The sequence below is a fragment of the Talpa europaea genome (assembly GCF_964194135.1).
Source record: "Talpa europaea genome assembly, chromosome: 7".
Lineage (NCBI taxonomy): Eukaryota > Metazoa > Chordata > Mammalia > Eulipotyphla > Talpidae > Talpa > Talpa europaea.
Genome location: NC_140074.1, coordinates 83066225 through 83082717, shown reverse-complemented (window position 1 = coordinate 83082717; position 16493 = coordinate 83066225). Strand labels below are relative to the sequence as shown.

The 16493-nt window shown below is 45.2% G+C and overlaps 1 protein-coding gene across 1 annotated transcript in view; it reads left to right on the top strand.

Moving 5' to 3' along the window:
• Positions 1-16114: 16114 nt before the first annotated feature.
• Positions 16115-16493, top strand: part of NOS2 (nitric oxide synthase 2) — a gene marked incomplete at both ends in the record, with an annotated part of 37012 nt that continues 36633 nt past the window's right edge. The window contains one exon of the mRNA XM_084238931.1: positions 16115-16224. Coding sequence (XP_084095057.1) covers positions 16115-16224 — 110 coding nt within the window. The remainder of the gene's footprint in view (positions 16225-16493) is intronic.

Genomic DNA, 16493 nt, shown 5'->3' with positions numbered 1-16493 from the left:
AGAGAGGAAAAAACAAAGGAACAGCAAAACTAAACCAAAATAAACTTTAGAAATATAACTGCAGGTGGAGGATGGGGTGGGCGATAAAGTGGGGAGGGAGCCCAATAGTCTGTGGTGAAGGAATGTAGGTGCTTTGGGGTGGGTGTGGTGACGAACATCTGAGGAGGTGTGAAACTGTTCCCCTATATCATACACATTTTTAACATTGGTTTTGTACCAATGTTACCTCAATTTGAAAAAAAATAAGAAATGATGCTAAACCTTCTTGGTTTGCTGTCCTAGTATAATGCTAATAGTTATAATTCTAATTACCTTAAGATGTATGTCACAGAAATAACTAAATTTCCTTGTGGATAATAAGTTCTGATAGATCTTTAACCATGACATGTAAAACCTTTTGCCATTCCTGGACAGTCATTGTTTCACTCTGTTGCTTTTGCTAATGTGTTTCATCTTCAGAGAGATTTGTGGAAAGGGCTTTGACTCTAGAATAAAGGTGCCTGTTAAATTTTAAGATCATAGAACTGAACTAGATTGAAGGAGGTCTTTTCTCTAAAGGCATCTTTGGCTTTATAAACAAAGACAGGGGCTTCCATGGTGGCGCAGGGGTTAAGTCTCAGCATTATGAAGCAATCCGCAGCCACTGCCAGTGAGATTGATCCCCTGCCAGGGAGGTGATCCACATGGCACAGCAGACCTCTCCTGTCTCACCTGATGCTCCCGTCAACAGTGTATTTCAGTAGATCCACCTGTTTTGCTCCCCACTCTGTCTCTGGTGAATCCTCTCACAGCAGTCCCCAGCCCCCAAACGCCCCCACACCTCTGGCCTACACCCTAGCTCTTGTATACATATAAATAAATCTTTAAAAAAACAAATATAAACAAAGACAAAACATTCACTCATGTTTTCGACCATTCCCTCCAGAACTTGGAAACCCTTTGTAAGTATTCTTATTTTCACGACAGTATTTATTTGCATCAATTCAATAAGAATCCTTTTTCCCAGTAATAGGACGCTTTCAGAAACATGGCTATTATCCAGTCTTTGACTAGGATGTCTTATCTGAGAGAGAAATTCACCCAAACTATCGGTATGCAGGTAAAATCTAGTGGGGGATCCTTGGCTCAGCCTCCTGGCCTTAAAGCCTTTGAAAATTTGTAGTAAAGAGGTATTAAAAGGGGCTTCATGTATAAAAATAATCAGGCCAAGTTTTAGGCAAAGAAAATTAGTTTCACTGTGAAAAAAATATAAAGATAATTGTAAAGAGAAAAATTATGTTTGTAACCTTGGTAGGTATTAGTCTCTAACCCTATTAATTATCTTTAAGGTTTTGTCATCTTCCTACAAGCTGGACTGGAGGCCGGATTCTTCTAGTTTCCAAATATCTGGCTACAACTCCTCACACTAGAGTTTCCTTTTCCCTCCCACCCTTCTGACCTGGAATCACTGAGAACAAAATCTGCCTTATACCCCTGGGGAAGAACTCTCACAGGCCCTTCTCATTACCTAGTGGGCAGTCAGGTTTCAGGTACATGAACCTTGGGTCCTACAGAGTCTAGGAACTATGGACCAGCTGGAAAGCGAAAAATGAATTGACTTGGGAGGTTCATCCCAGAAGCAGATGACCTCTTGTGATGGACAATTCTCCCAAGACACCTGGTCAAGACTTATACTTGAACTCCCTTTCTTTTTTACTTTCTTTCCTTTACTCTGTCATTGGCCTGGAAAGATAACTCCATCAATGTCATTTCCCAAGCCATTGCCGGGGATAGGGTGGGGAGAACTTTCAGACTGCTGGATTTGTCATCAAAAACTCCCTTCTGTCCATGATGTTAGAGACTCCTGGTCTTTTCTTGAATTTACATCATTGAGTTAGAAATGCCCTGCAGGAAGTAATTGTGATTCAAGATTTTCCTACTTTGGTAGATCCTTACTTCTTTGGTTAGGAGTCAATGTAAATAAAAGTAGGATCAGAAACCTCTCCTTAATTCTTGAAGATATCATAGATTCCAATCAAGATGTCCAAAAAAGATACTCAGGTTCTGACAACATTGTTCTTGGTGATAGGATAGCTTTTGATTGACTTTTAACAGAGCAAGGAGACTGCACCGTGGCCCACACCACTGGCAACATCTGGATTAACACTTCTGGAGAAATTTAAATTCAATTACCTAACATCACTGAACAGGTCACTTGGCTTCAAAAAATGGCTCCCGCATCAGGGTCTTTCTTTGGCTTATTCGATTTGGGTTAGTTTGGATTTGGGAGACTATGGCTCCAAAGTGCAGTCCAAACATTGGGAATTATCCTGCTTTTCATAATCATTATAACTCCCCTGGTGCACACTATTCTCACAAGAGCTTTAAATGCATGTTTGCAGCCACTAACCACCAAGAAATGATCTCCCCAAGACTGGAATATCAGAAAGAAGCATAGGAAACAACCAGCTTAAAGATTATGAACAGGGGGCTGTGACCTGTGAATGTCATAAGAGCTGAGCAAACAAACAAATAAAACGTAAAAGCCCGTCATGAACTGTGGGTTCCCCATAAAGAAACAAGAACTAAGAAATTCAAAGTCCTAGCTGAGAGTGGTGCTAATGCCTTAACTTTTAGCACATCTTTCAGTTGAGCTGAGAGTTAAATCAAAGGTGGGGAATTGTTAAAAGGAAAGGATGGGCCCCAGATGGAGGAGGTTGGGCTAAACCCACCAAAACTTAGTACCTAACCTAACTGATTTTGACCTCTCTTCAGTTTCAACCTTTCCAGGGAATGGAGTGAGTCTTAACTGGTCAGCACCTATTAATTAACTTTTCCGTTCCCCAAAGAGAGATGAGAATCTGCCACAAGATCTTATCCATCCCCAGGGATGGGCTACCTAACCCTAAGCATGAGAATTGCTTGTTCCCTTACCCCTTCTTTCTAACTATAAAATCCTTTCATTTTGTACTGCTCTTTGGGCCACCTTTCTTTTTTTTTTTCTTTTTTTAAATATGCACCTCCATGTTTGCATATCATCATTTTCAATAACAGCCAATAATAGCTAGAAACAACCCAAGTACCTACTGACAGATGAATAAGGAAGGAAGATGTGGAACACCATTGAGCTACAAAAAAAGTTGAAAACCTCTGCAATAGGGCCTCCCCCGTGGCACAGTGGTTGAGTGCTGGGCTGCGAAGCTTCCTGCAGCCTCTGCAGTGCTGGTTCGATCCCAGGTTGCTGGTGAGAGTCCCACATGGTGGGCAGACCTCTCCTGCTGCACCCGCTGCTCCCCTCAGCAGTGTACTTTGTCAGTCTGCCTGTTCTGCTCCCCGCTCTGGCTCTGGTGAATTCTCTCACCCTCCTGTGCTTCTGACTGTATCCAGTGCTTGTGTAAATAAATAAATAAATCTTAAAAGAAAAGAAAAGAAAACCTCTGCAATAACATGGAGGAGGGCATGACACTAAGTGCAATAAGTCAGACAGAGAGAGAGAAACACTGTATAATTTCATTCATGTGGAAGATAAAAAAAATGACTAAACAAAACAAAAGACAACAAACTCTCAGATTATAAGAACAAGATGGTGATTACCAGACGGGAAAAAAATGGGGGGTGGACAACTGGGCAAAGGGTCAATTGTAGGGTGATGGATGGAAACTAGACTTTTGGTGGCAATCATAATGTTGCATATGTATGCCAAATTATAATGTTGTGTAGCTGAAACCTATACAATGTTCCAAAACATACACAAAAACTCACCCATTGTGTGATTCCATTGATATGATATGTTTAGAATAGGCAAATCCATAAAGATAAAGGGCAGATTAATGGTTGCCTAGGGCTGGAAGAAATAGGAAATGGCAGTGATTTTTAAGGGGTCTGGTTTTCTTTTGGAGGTGATGAAAATGTTCTGCAATTAGACAGTGGTGATGGTTGCACAACCCTGTGAATATATTAAGAGCCACTCAATTTTACACTTTAAAAGGATCATTTTATGATATGTGGATTCTAATTTAATTAACTGATATTTATTGAGCACTTACTATGTTCCAGGCACTGTGCTGATGCTTGGCGATGTGTGAGATGTGGCTTTTGGGTGCGTGTTTCCACTACAGGACACAGGTGAGTGAGTCCACAATTAAAAACAGTGAGATCAGGGGCCTCCCTGGTAGCACAAGGGGTTAAGATGCAGCCCATGAAGCTATCCATAGCCAGTGAAGCACAAGTTCGATCCCTGGCCAGGGAGGTGACCCACATGGTGCAGCAGACCTCTCCTGTCTCAACCCCCACCCTCCTGCTGCTCCCCTCAGCAGTGTATTTCAGTCAATCTGCCTGTTCTGTTTCCCACTCTGTCTCTGGTGAATCCTCTCACCCTCCGCACCTCTGGCCTGTACCCCAGTTCTTGTATGCATAAATAAAAGAATCTTTAAAAAACAAACAAAACAAAAAACAGTGCGATCAGCATTGAGCTAGAGGAGGATCTCAGGGAGCTGGGCAAGGAGGGTCAGGGAACATTCTAGAGATGGCAGTACCATGAAGTGGAGCAGAGTCTGAGGGGGATTAAAGTTAGCTAGAAGGGTGGGGGCAGGCACTCTCAAGAAAGGGTATTGCAAGCAGAGGAAACGACTCATTGAAAAGCAGTCTTGCTAGGGAGCTCCTGAAATTTGGGAAGAGTCCAGAGATGGTGGGGGCGGGAGGGGGGAGTCAGGAAACGTGCAACCGTCAGATGCTGAACGCCAAGATTTTCTCCTACAGGAACACAGGTGCCCAGTAGCCAAGGGTGGAAAGACACAATGCAACTCTTCAGTGGGGACTGTCAACCTGCTCTGAGGGCATCCCTGCAGGTTTTGACTTATATACCCAGCAAAAACCTGCCTGCTCCAGTCATATAACTGCCTGGCCTCTTGGGGTCTCTCAAGAGCTCTTGGGAAACTCTCCCACTGGCTTTTGTTCCTTCCTCTAGATGCTTGCCAAGGTCATAGGGCATTTTCTTTTATTTTCCTGCCTCTTTCCCCGGACTGGTTTCTACCCTAAAAATGATTCAGGCAGGAGTGTGATCTTGGACGAGAGAGGACTGCCTTGACCCCTAGTCCTGCACCCCGTGGAGCACCTCACAAATGCTTTTGGAATCAAATGAACCTGAATTGTGGCTTGTTTGCAATTTCACTAGCTGTGTGACCTTGGAGAAATTTCTTAAGCCTCAGTTTTGTCATTGGTAAAGTTGTGGTGGGCACTCAATGAGATCACCTATGAAAAGTGCCTGAATCAATCAGCCAGGCATTATGTTTTGAGTGTGTGCCAGACACTGGCAGAAGAGTAACAGACAAAGCAGAAGGTGAGCTGCTCCCGTTCAGAGAAAGCCACACTCAGTCAAAATAAGAGCATGCTGGAGCTTAATACCCATCTCATTAAACCCTCACAAAGACCCAGGATGGGGGATCAATATTACACACCCATTTTAAGAGGAGACTACTGAAAGCAAGAGCATCCTCTTTGAGGTCTACAGATGAGTGTAGGTGTCAGGCCCAAAACTTGGCCTGAGGTTTGCCCTGACAGTGGCCCCAAGTAGAGAGAGACCCAACTGGTCTCGCTGCACGCCAGGGATCCCCAGCTCCCAGGTTGGCAGATGCACTAATGATGCTCAAAAGGTGTGTTGAATGCATGCAGGACAGGCAGGAACCAGGGCCTCTGCCCTCTCTCACGTCCTGTAACTAAAATATGAACCAGAGGTCTTCTTTCAGGAAAGGTGATCCCCTAGCACTGCCACATATCCAAAAGAGCATTTTCAAAAAGTAAAGATTTACTTTTTTCTGATGATAAAACTAACATAAGCCCACATGGAAAATACAGAGAAGGGTAAAATAGAAAAGGACCATCACCCATAATTCTACCATTGTTTATCATAAAGATTAATAGTCCTGCAGTCAGTGCTCCACTCACAGACCTCATTCCATGTACCCTGTAAATTCCAGCTGCCAGTATCTTCATCTCTGGGTTTGAGGGCTTTTCTAGAACCAAGAAAGGTCACTCTTCCCACAGCAGGCCTTTGGAAATTAGCCCTCCGAAGCCCCTAAACCAGCGATGCTTTGGAATTTCTGGGCAAACAGCCCACAGCTGCAGATGGGACCACTGCGAGGTCCAGCTTCTATATTGCTCCCTCAGTTTCCCCATAGAGTTAAATTTCAGCAGCCTGTTGTGGCAGCTGGCTTACCAGCACACCTCTGATGGCTGGCTACCCTTCCCATGCCCCTACCACGTCCCCTGCATGTTGCAAGTACATTACTTGCACCTGAATCCTTGACCCTTGCACAACCACACCTCAGGACACACAGATGACACTGTGCTATCCTTAACCCAGGAAGTAGAATGGAAGGGTGAAAGGAATATGATGCATCAACAAGTAATTGGGCCCTTAAAGAAAATGAATGGCTGGGACACCCCCATGTATGGGTCAGTCCTTAGCCCCTTGCTGACCATGCTGGTGTGGCCAGGCCTGCACCAGCCTACCCCACACTCCACAGACTCAGTGGCCAAAGCCGCCCATCTCCTGGCCCAACCTAGGCCTTTCCACCACAGGTGGTCACTTGGGCATTTCCAAAAAAAATCCCTCTGCTTCTGTCATTTCCAAATCATCCCAAATGACTCAACTAGGGAGACAGTATCCACAGAGCTGCTGGAATTTGTGTGATTCACGCCCTCTAGTGGTCAGACAATAAATGACGTGGGGCTCAGGGTCTGGAGACCTCTGGCCTGAGTCTAGCAGAACCGGGAGGATTCTTAGAAAATGTCTTCTCAAGGTCTCCCTTTGACAGGCCAGTGGAGTGATCACACACACACACACACACACACACACACACACACGAATTTCGAGAAGGCAGAGCCATGTGTCCTCTAGTACCCTTTCCTTGTAATTATTTGTGTCCCACCTTCATTCTCATTGTTTTTGTCACACTTCCATACCACCGCTAGTACTCGCTTAAATATTTTTCCTAAAATAAGCTCTTTTTTTAACTTAAAAGTGTTTTTTTTAAAGATAGATCTATTTATTTATTTATTTATTTATTTATTTTTTTAGATAAGCACTGGGTACAGTCAGAAGCGCGGGAGGGTGAGAGGATTCACCAGAGCCAGAGCGGGGAGCAGAACAGGCAGACCAATGAAATACACTGCTGAGGGGAGCAGCGGGCGTGGCAGGAGAGGTCTGTCGCGCCATGTGGGACCCTTGCCGGCGGCCGGGGATCGAACCGGTGCTGCAGAGGCTGCGTGCAGCTTCGCAGCCCAGCGCTCAACCACTGCGCCACCAGGGGAGGCCCTTAAAAGTGTTTTTTTAAAATAATTTTGTTTTCATACTCTACAAGTGGAAAACCAGTAAATTGCCATCTATAGTAATACCATCAATAAAAACCTCAGCTATTCCACTCTTAGGTATTTACCCAGAGGACACAGAAACATCAATTTCAAAGAGCACCTGCATGCCTATATTTATAGCAGCACTGTTTACAATAGCTAAGCTTTGGAAGCAACCCAAATGCCCAAAAATAGATGACTGGATCAAGAAGATGTGGTACATATACACCATGGAATATTACTCAGCATTCAAAAAGATAAACACATGCAATTTGCAGCAACATGGATGGAGCTGGAAGGGATCATGCTCAGCGAAATAAGCCAGAAAGAAAAAGAAAAATACCGGATAGTCTCACTCATAGCAGGAATCTAGAAAGCTTAAATAAGGGACTAGGAAAAAGAATAACTATAAGAAAGAAAATATCAAAATCAACAAATAACTATGAACAAGAGACACTCTATGGGGGGTGGGGGTGGGGAAAGGAGGGCTTGGGGTAAAAATAAGGGGGTTGTAATTGTATGGGGAATATAAAAATAAAATTTAAATTAAAAAAAAACCCTCAGCTATTAACATTTTTAAACGGCATTCCATTTTTCTTTTATTCCAGCGGGCAAATCTCCCGTGGATTGCCTTAGGTATACTGATCTCGCCTTAGGGACATTCATCATTTGACGAAAACCAGGTCCAAGCTCACACAGGTATGGAATTTGCCTTTAGCATCAACAGTAGAATATCTACGGAGCACCTACTGTTTTCTGAGTGCTGAGGTATAGGACATTTGAGCAGACCACATAAATAATCAATAATGTCACAATCCAGAAAGAGGGTGGAGGGTTCCAGGGAGCCCAGGGAAGGGAGGGACAGGCCTAGATGAATGCATGGGAATTTGGGAGTGGGGGAATTGGGCTCTTCGGAACCAGAAGAAGCCAAGATGAATTTCTGTGAGGCTTGGGACTGAGATACTTTGGGTCTCAGTTTTCCCATCCACCAGGAGCTAATAGTAACTATTGAATGCCTGGCACTTGGAAGACAGGATCTCATTTTATCCTCAGGAAAATCTATAAAGAGGCTCCTTCTGAACTCTTTGCCGTCAAACAAACTGAGGTTGGGTATGGACAGGAGAGTTGGCCAAGTTCACTTGGCTGAGCTGGGATCGGAAGACAATCCAGTTTGGCCTCACAGCCCTGAGTGTACACAGTGAAGATAAGCCCAGTGGAGCTGGCCTTGCAGAAATGCCATCTTGCAATCAGCTGCCTGACCCAGCTTAAGCTGGGGGTGGGGGGTACTCCAAATCCTCCTGGCCACCCTGAGGGCACTACCTCCCTGTGCCTTGTAAGCTCACTTGTGATGCCTTGTTACTTTCCTAAGATACCACGTGGCGGGAAGGATGAGCTGGAGTTTTTGGGATGACAATGGGAATTCCTTGAGTGTCAAGAGACACAAAATCTCCACCGGGGAGATGGGAAATTAATGTTCTAATTTAGCAATGATGGAGAGTGAGGCTTTATCTTTGGCCTGAGATGCCCTCCTCTGTGTCCTCACCCCCTCTAAGTGCTTCTATTCTGCAAGTCCCCCCTTGCCCCCGAAGGCAGCTGGGCAGCTTTGCAGAGTAGAGGAGCCAGCACAGCATCCCTGTGGGAGGGGCAGGGGAGAGTTCCTCGACTTTGGAGTTAGGAGGACAGAGGTCTGCATTTCTGGCTATCCAGTTTCCATTCATGGGTCCTTGAAGCAGCGAGTCACCTCCCTGAGCCTCAGTGTCCTGCTTATAAAGTGGGAGCAGTGACACTTACCTGACAGAGTTGGCACGAATTTGGGGAAGCACCATGCACACACAGAGTAAGTGCACAAATTTTGCATGTAATCAACGTTTGGGGACCTACTGTGTATCGTGGAGACATAGCAACAGGTATGACAGAGCCTTCTTGTCCTCATTGAGTTCAAGGTGTAGCAGAGTACATCACTGTTATGCATGTTCTAGATGAACAAGAGCTGTATATTTGGGGTCACCTATTTGCCCACCATTGTGCTAAGTGTTACCTAACTATACACGCAGCAAAGCAAGAACCTATCAGTTGGAGTCTGACAGTTTTGGGTTCAAATCCTGATTCTGCCTCAGGTGAGGGGCATATCACTGTGGAACGGCACATTCCTCCTCTGTAAATCAGAGATAATGGTACTCCCTTTAAAGAGCTGGTAAGAACATTCCACTGGGACCTCTGTGAAGCGCGGACATCCGGCAGGGACTCCTTCCCCCTCCCTTTCTGCCCCTGGCACCCCGCACCTGCTTTGCCTTGCACAGTGCTGGGTACCAGACGCTGGTGAGGATGGGGATGGGAAGGATGGGTGGGGGGAACATTCACCCCCGGTAGTCCTCAGATCTTACTTTGACCTCAGTTTCCCACCGGCTTCCTGCTACTTGGCCTTGCAGCAGAGGTGTGCCCACATGCAGTGAAATGGGCCTGCGCACAGGGGCAGCCAGGTGGCAAGTGGGAGAGCCCAGAGAGGACCAGGGTTTCAGACGGGACCTGAGCCTCAGCTCTGCCTTTTGAGAGCTGTGTTATTTGATGGTTTCTCAAACTTTCTTCTTCTGTTTCCTTATTTGTGAAATCGGCATAACAATAGTGCCTTCAGAGGTCTGCTGGAGGAGACTGAGATAAGGAATGGCAAGTCCAGGATCTCATTACAGATATTGAGCAAGGACTCCATACATAGTAGTTGCAATTATTTTTGTCATGGGGATATTTTATCATGGGGAATTATTCCAGGATGGTGGGGGAAGAAAAGAAAGGTGGTGGGTGTGGCACTGGAACCTTGGTCCCCTGGGGCTGAGACCTGGGGACCAAGGGGTATAGAGCAGAGGGGATGGGGCAAGTGACTCCAGCTGGAAGTTGGCACTCTACCACCACCTCACTGTGTGCTTTGGATAAGTCGTTTAACTTCACTGAATGAGCCTCAATTTCCCCATCTGTAAAATGGGCTTGGTAAAAAAAACCATTTTATGGATGAAATGGTTGATGAATATAAGTGCCTTGTTTTTGTAAAAAGAGCTTCAAAGTTGCTAACTCCTGAGAGTCAAGTGGAGCTGACTCTCCCCATCTGGGGACAGATCATCTTTGTTTGATAGAAAATCAGTCCCAGGATGATGAGCTGAGAAATTCAAGGGTTGGTTGCTATTACCATGATGTGCTGGTAATGGAGGGAGGGGAGCTTTTCTCCAAGCACCCTCAGACTTTCCATCCCCACCCTCCAGGGCCCATCTGTCCCCCTTTGATTTTCTTTGGCAGAATTCGCCCTCCTCATCCATCAGCAGAAGAGGCTCAGGAATATGACTTCTGGATGAGTAGGGACAAGGGCTAAGGGAGAGGGAGCCACACAGGCCCAGGAAGCCACAGGACAGGCAGAGGGGATTCCAAGACAGCCTCCAGGGTGGGGCCAGCCCTGGCTCCTGCAGACGAGAGTTCCGGGTGGGCGACAGGGTCCTCCCTCCGTCCTGGCTGGGAGGCTGTCTGCTGAGGAATGTGCTCAATCTCTCAGCCTGTGTTCATGATCCTTACTGCTCTTTTCACTTCTTGCTGTTGGCCAATTATGAGAGTACTGGGATGATCATGATGGTGACACACAGCACTGTGAATATATACCTACGTGTACGTTTTAAAAATCATTAAAGCTGCCTCCCTGGTGGCGCAAAGGGTTAAGCGCAGCACTGTGAAGCCATCTGCAGCCTCTGCAGCATGAGTTCGATCCCTGGCCCGCCAGGGGGCAACCCACATTGTGCAGCAGACCTCTCCTGACTCGCCCGCTGCTCCCCTCAGCAGTGTACCTAGGTCAATCTGCCTGTTCTGTTCCCCACTCTGTCTCTGGTGAATCCTCTCACCACCCCCTACCCCGCCCCGCACCTCTGTCCTATACCCCAGTTCTTGAATGCCTAAATAAATAAATCTTTAAAATAAATAAATGAAAAACAATTAAAAATTATTAAAATGGTGGATTTTATGTTGCATGAGTTGTATCCCAATGAAAATAAATAAATAAATTTAATGTCGGTGGGGGTGGGAAATTAAAAACCAGTTTTTATGTTGAAGCGCTGAGCCATTTGGGGAAGGGTATGTTGGCTGCAGTACATACCACCTATATATTTTTGTCAAAAGGTAAATTGTTATTCTCTGACCTACCTCAGGGACTGAAAATTCTTGCTCAGTCACAAAAATACCAATTTGAAAGGAAACCTGCACGCCTATGTTTATTGCAGCGCCACTTGCAATAGCCAAGACATGGAAACAACCTAAATGTCCCAAGATAGATGAGTGGGTCAAGATGTGTTATCTATACGCAATGGAATACTACTCAGCAATCAACAAAGATAAACTCATGCCATTTGTGGCAATATGGATGGAACTGGATGGGATTATTCTAAGCGAAGTGAGCCAGAAGGAGAAAGAAGTACAGGATGGTATTGCTTATATGTGTAATCTAGAGAAACCAGACAAAGGATCTGATAAAGACAAACTGTAAGACTGATCCTTGAAAGCTGATCATAGATCTGAGATACTGGAGATGTGGGAGAGAGGAGGTGGGGAAGGGGGAGAATAGAGAACGTGGAGGGAGGAGCATGAGGTGGACTGTGGTGGTGACTGTGGGAACCTGGGTAGTGAGAAAACTGTGGTAACCCCACCTGATGGGAGAAATCTTATATTGTGGAAAAAATGACAAGGATGTTTAAAAAATAAGGTTTGAGCATAATTTTATTAGATGCTTTCCCTGATAGTTTCTTCTATACCTTGACATTAGTTACTAGCATTCTTTCAGTAACTATTAATTTTTAAGTGAAAAATGTACTTCTAATCTGCATAGACAAATGATAATGCACCTGCAGTATAATACTCTTAATGTCAAGAAGTTTTCATTCATTGCAATGATGTATCTTTTCACCAATAAACTGCTTTGAATGAAAAAAAAAAAAAAAACCCTGCTCAGATGCCTTTTTGCTGTATAGATCAAAGCATTTCCTTGTATCTCATTTCCTCCCTTTTTGTTGGCCATTGATTGTCGGGAAAAGTTGGGTCCAGAGGGGAGAAGTCACACAGCCGCTCCTTGGAGTAGCTGTCCCTGGAATCTAGGTCCTTCTGTGCTAATTGCGGCCACATCTTCAAAGGCTGGGGCACAGGTTAATCAGTAACTACTGGCCCAAGCTGTCCATGGACCAAGACCCTCACAATTGGCAGGTGCTGAGCTTGGCAGTGACAGGGCTGCTTTGAAGGTCTCCGGCTGGTAACATGAGCAGAACACACTGGAACAGGGAAGGAAGTAGTTGTGGAGCACTAACTTCATGCCAGACACTCCAGAAGCCTTTTGCTTGGCTAATCATCATTCATTCACCATTCCACTCAGCTAATGCTTCCTGGATGCCCATTCTAAGTCAATAAGTAGGTGTAGAGCTATTGGGTGGGGAGGACAGCAGAGTCTCTACCCTCCAGGGTTCTTGAATTAGTCGGGAGGTCTGGGGTCCTTCTCAGGCCTACTGAAGGTTCAGCTGAGACTCCAGGTGCCGTGATTTCCACACCTGTTCAGAGGCAGGAGAGTCAAAAGAAGACATGGACACACAGGCAGCTTTGTGGTTATGAGCACCACACGCTTTTGGGGGGTCATTTGAAGGGAGGACCCCGGTGGAGACAAGCTGATAGGAACATAGAGACACCCTGGGGACTGCATGTGGGAGCAGCCATCTCCACCAGGGATGGAAGCATCGGAGAGGACAAGCCAGGTTTCCAGCCTAAAGTGAAGGGCGAAGCACACTGTCCTGGGATCTCATTGCCCATGCTCCCCAAGTCCAGCTAGAAGATCAAACAGCTGAATAATTGTATTTTCTGAAGAAAATCCAACCAGATGACTCGATGCCAAGTAGGTGGGAAGACAGGGACTTCTGTGAATGGCAAGTGATCATACCTACTTCATAGGGCTGTTGGAGGGTGGAGAGGGTTAATACATGTGTCTTTGGCAGGTGCATAGCCAGAACATATGGAGGCAGTCAAAGGGAAGTCGGGGACAGAGTAAGGTAAACTCCTAATCATCCCTCAAATCCTACCCCAGGGTCCTCTCCCGGTGAACCTTCCCCAAGCAATGCAGAGTCAGGCACTGTGGTGCTATCCTTGCCCCGTTGCATGTCACACTCTCTCGATTTTGCATTTCCTGAGTCTAGGGACTTTGAGTCTTTCCTCAGGCAGTATTGGGTTCCCTGAGCTGAACTGGCCAAAGCCTGGGAGAAGGAATGTTGTAGGTACATTGAACCCCATTGCAATCTGCTACTGTTTTTCCTTCATTCACTCCATGGAGAGCTGTGAGCTTTGATCTTTTGTGTCTTTTTGGTGACTCAGTTGATCTATCTTAGGCAAATTCTGCATTTAATTTGGGAAAGAAAGAAGAAAACAAGTGGTTGGTGACCACAAAGCATGAGGATGATATCAAGGGTGGTTATTTTCCCTCTTTTTTTTTTCAACTCTCTAGTTGTTGCTTTTACGTGTATAATGGAATAATTCATACCATATAGGAACACTGTATTGGAAGCCCATAATAAATGGAATTATAACAGATTATAATTTTCCACATACCATAATTGTTGTTCTAAGAAAAAGACTATTTTCCCTATAGAAAATAATCCCACCTGCTGTCCTGTCATCGTTTACTTAGAGTTGACGTGTGAGACATTGGTGACATCAACATCTCTGGACCATCAACTTTCTTTCCTTTCCTTTCCAAAAACCTCAACTTGGATATTTCAGGAACTTATTTGGAAAACTGACATCACCCAGCATCACTGGGCTTCCATCATCTGGGCATTTTCCAGTTTTCCATACTGTCAATCTTCCCCAGCTTCCTGGACTTTTGCTACAAACTGGAAAACAGAAAGGAGAGACAGGAATTACCCAGTCTGCTCCCTGTTGGGGATAATAAATCCCCAGATGCTAAAATGTGGCTTGGCTAACAGCAACCGGACTCTATGACGGCTCTTTATCAGGGTGCCACCCAGCTAATGAACTATTTGCTGCCCTGGACCTGGGACCAGGAAAGGTGGTTTGACTGAGGATACCCCACACGAGTGATGAAACAGCAAGATGAACTCACCCACAGCCAGAGGCTCAGTCATATATTAGCTAACTGTACACCCAACCTGGGACACACCCTTTAGAAATCCACTTCCCGGATGGCATGGGGCGAGTATAAATACTTTCTAATGCCAGTGTGAAGCTAACTTTGCAGCAAGTTGAAGACTGAGTTTCTCTGGCCCCAGAGAACTCAGAATCACTGGTTTGCAATTTCTCAACCACCCCTGGTGAGAGAACTGAGCAGGTATAGAAGATCCCGAAGGTGTCAAGGTGCAGATCTCCCCACATCTGGCTCATACCCTGCAGGGGCAGCACAACCCGTTGTGAGGTGAGTTGTCTTCATTTCTAGGGAAGCCTCTGTTTTGAGAGGGGTTTGATTCTTCCCATTTGGGGAGCTTCAAAAAATGGTGGGGATTTTCTGCCTTGACGAATAAGCTGGTGGCAAGTTTAAGCATTGTTAACATCCAAACAAGGCATCTTGTTCAGTTTTCTTTCCTACACATATTTGTTGTGGTTGCTACATTTCAAGGAAAAACTTCTAAGAAAATTCGTAATGGAAAGTAGGAGTTATCTCAGAATTGTTTTTATATAGATTATTATTCTATCCAGTCCTTATAACATGCAACTTTCCTCTTCCAAACAAATTCTGTTAAGGTGAATATCATTAAGTGCATTTTATGAATGAAGAAATGAATCTCAGTGAAATCGCTTGATCCAGGGTTGGAACCTGTGTTTGAGGGGTTAAATTCTTCCATGGGGCACATCACCACACTGATCCCAGACCAGACATGGGCCTCCCCTTAGCTCTCTTTTTTTGGTCTTTTTTTTTTTTTTTTAAAAAAAAAGGAGAGGGTCTCAAATATTGAGAGCTGAATGTGCCTTTTCATACAATTTTTCTCCCTGAGCAGGTGGTAGCACTGGTAGTTGCAAAATCTTAAAAAGAAAGACAGCTACAACTCCAGCACTTTCCTCAAGGATGTGCATATGATAACAGTTGCTAGTTAGAGCTGCTGGAAAAGACCTTTCAGGTCAGGCAAAGGCACCCACATTTCAGGGACCACCTGGCTCCCCCAACCCTGCCTCAGACCAGTGGTGAAGCTTACCTGGATCAGGTAGCCAGCAAGTCCCATTAAGGAGGCTTTATAGGGTGAGTGCCCTGTCTTCGCTGAGCAGCAGGTCCAGGGTTTTTCCTTTAGATTGTTATGTGCCTTTGTGGAATTAAAGCCTATGTCCACGTTTCTGTTATGTCCCCCACTCCAACCCCAAAATAGGAACAGAGGTTGCAAAGCATTTATGAAGTAGCTGTTCAAGACTTACCATTGTGTCTATTTTCAACATGTTTTAAATTGAATTAGCATAGCATGGTAACATCATAAAAGTGTCTGTTGTGCATCATTGAGAATCAACATGTGGTTAAGTTGACCACTAAAATCCAAATCTATCCTTCACCATACAGCTGTCCCTTCTTCCCTGATATACCCATTCCTTGTTCCTCTTCCCTCTGATAACCATTCATTGGTCTTTAGTTCAAAAGTAGTTTCTTTAGTCAGCTAACCATATTGAGTCCAGTTCTGTAGACTCTTCCTCAACCTTCCCTCACAGTCTCCTTCCCTTTTACCACCCCACAGTGAAGAACACTCGAGTTTAAATCCAGAGAAGTGACCTGATTTGCAAAGCCGCAGAGATGGCTTGTCCCTGGAGGTTTCTGTTCAAGGCCAAGTCCAACCAATATGATTTGTCTGGCGGAGCAGACATCAACAATAATTTGGGGAAATCCTTCCAGACTCTCTCCAGGTAAGCTCTTCCCTGCTGCTTGTCTGCTCTTGGCTTCCATTCCTTCCTTGGCGCCACCGACTCAGAATTCCTCTCTCTGCTTCTGGCTCTGAGATCTGAGGTCCGATCTCTCCAGTTGCTTCTTGGATGTCTTTTTGGAATTTTATGCAGCCACTGCTTATTGTACCTGACACCATATGGAGAAGGAAGGGACGTGGCACAGTCCTGGTCCTCAAAGAATGTGAACTGAGGGCAGAGACTGAATACCTGGCTTGAGAATGGGGGGCAGT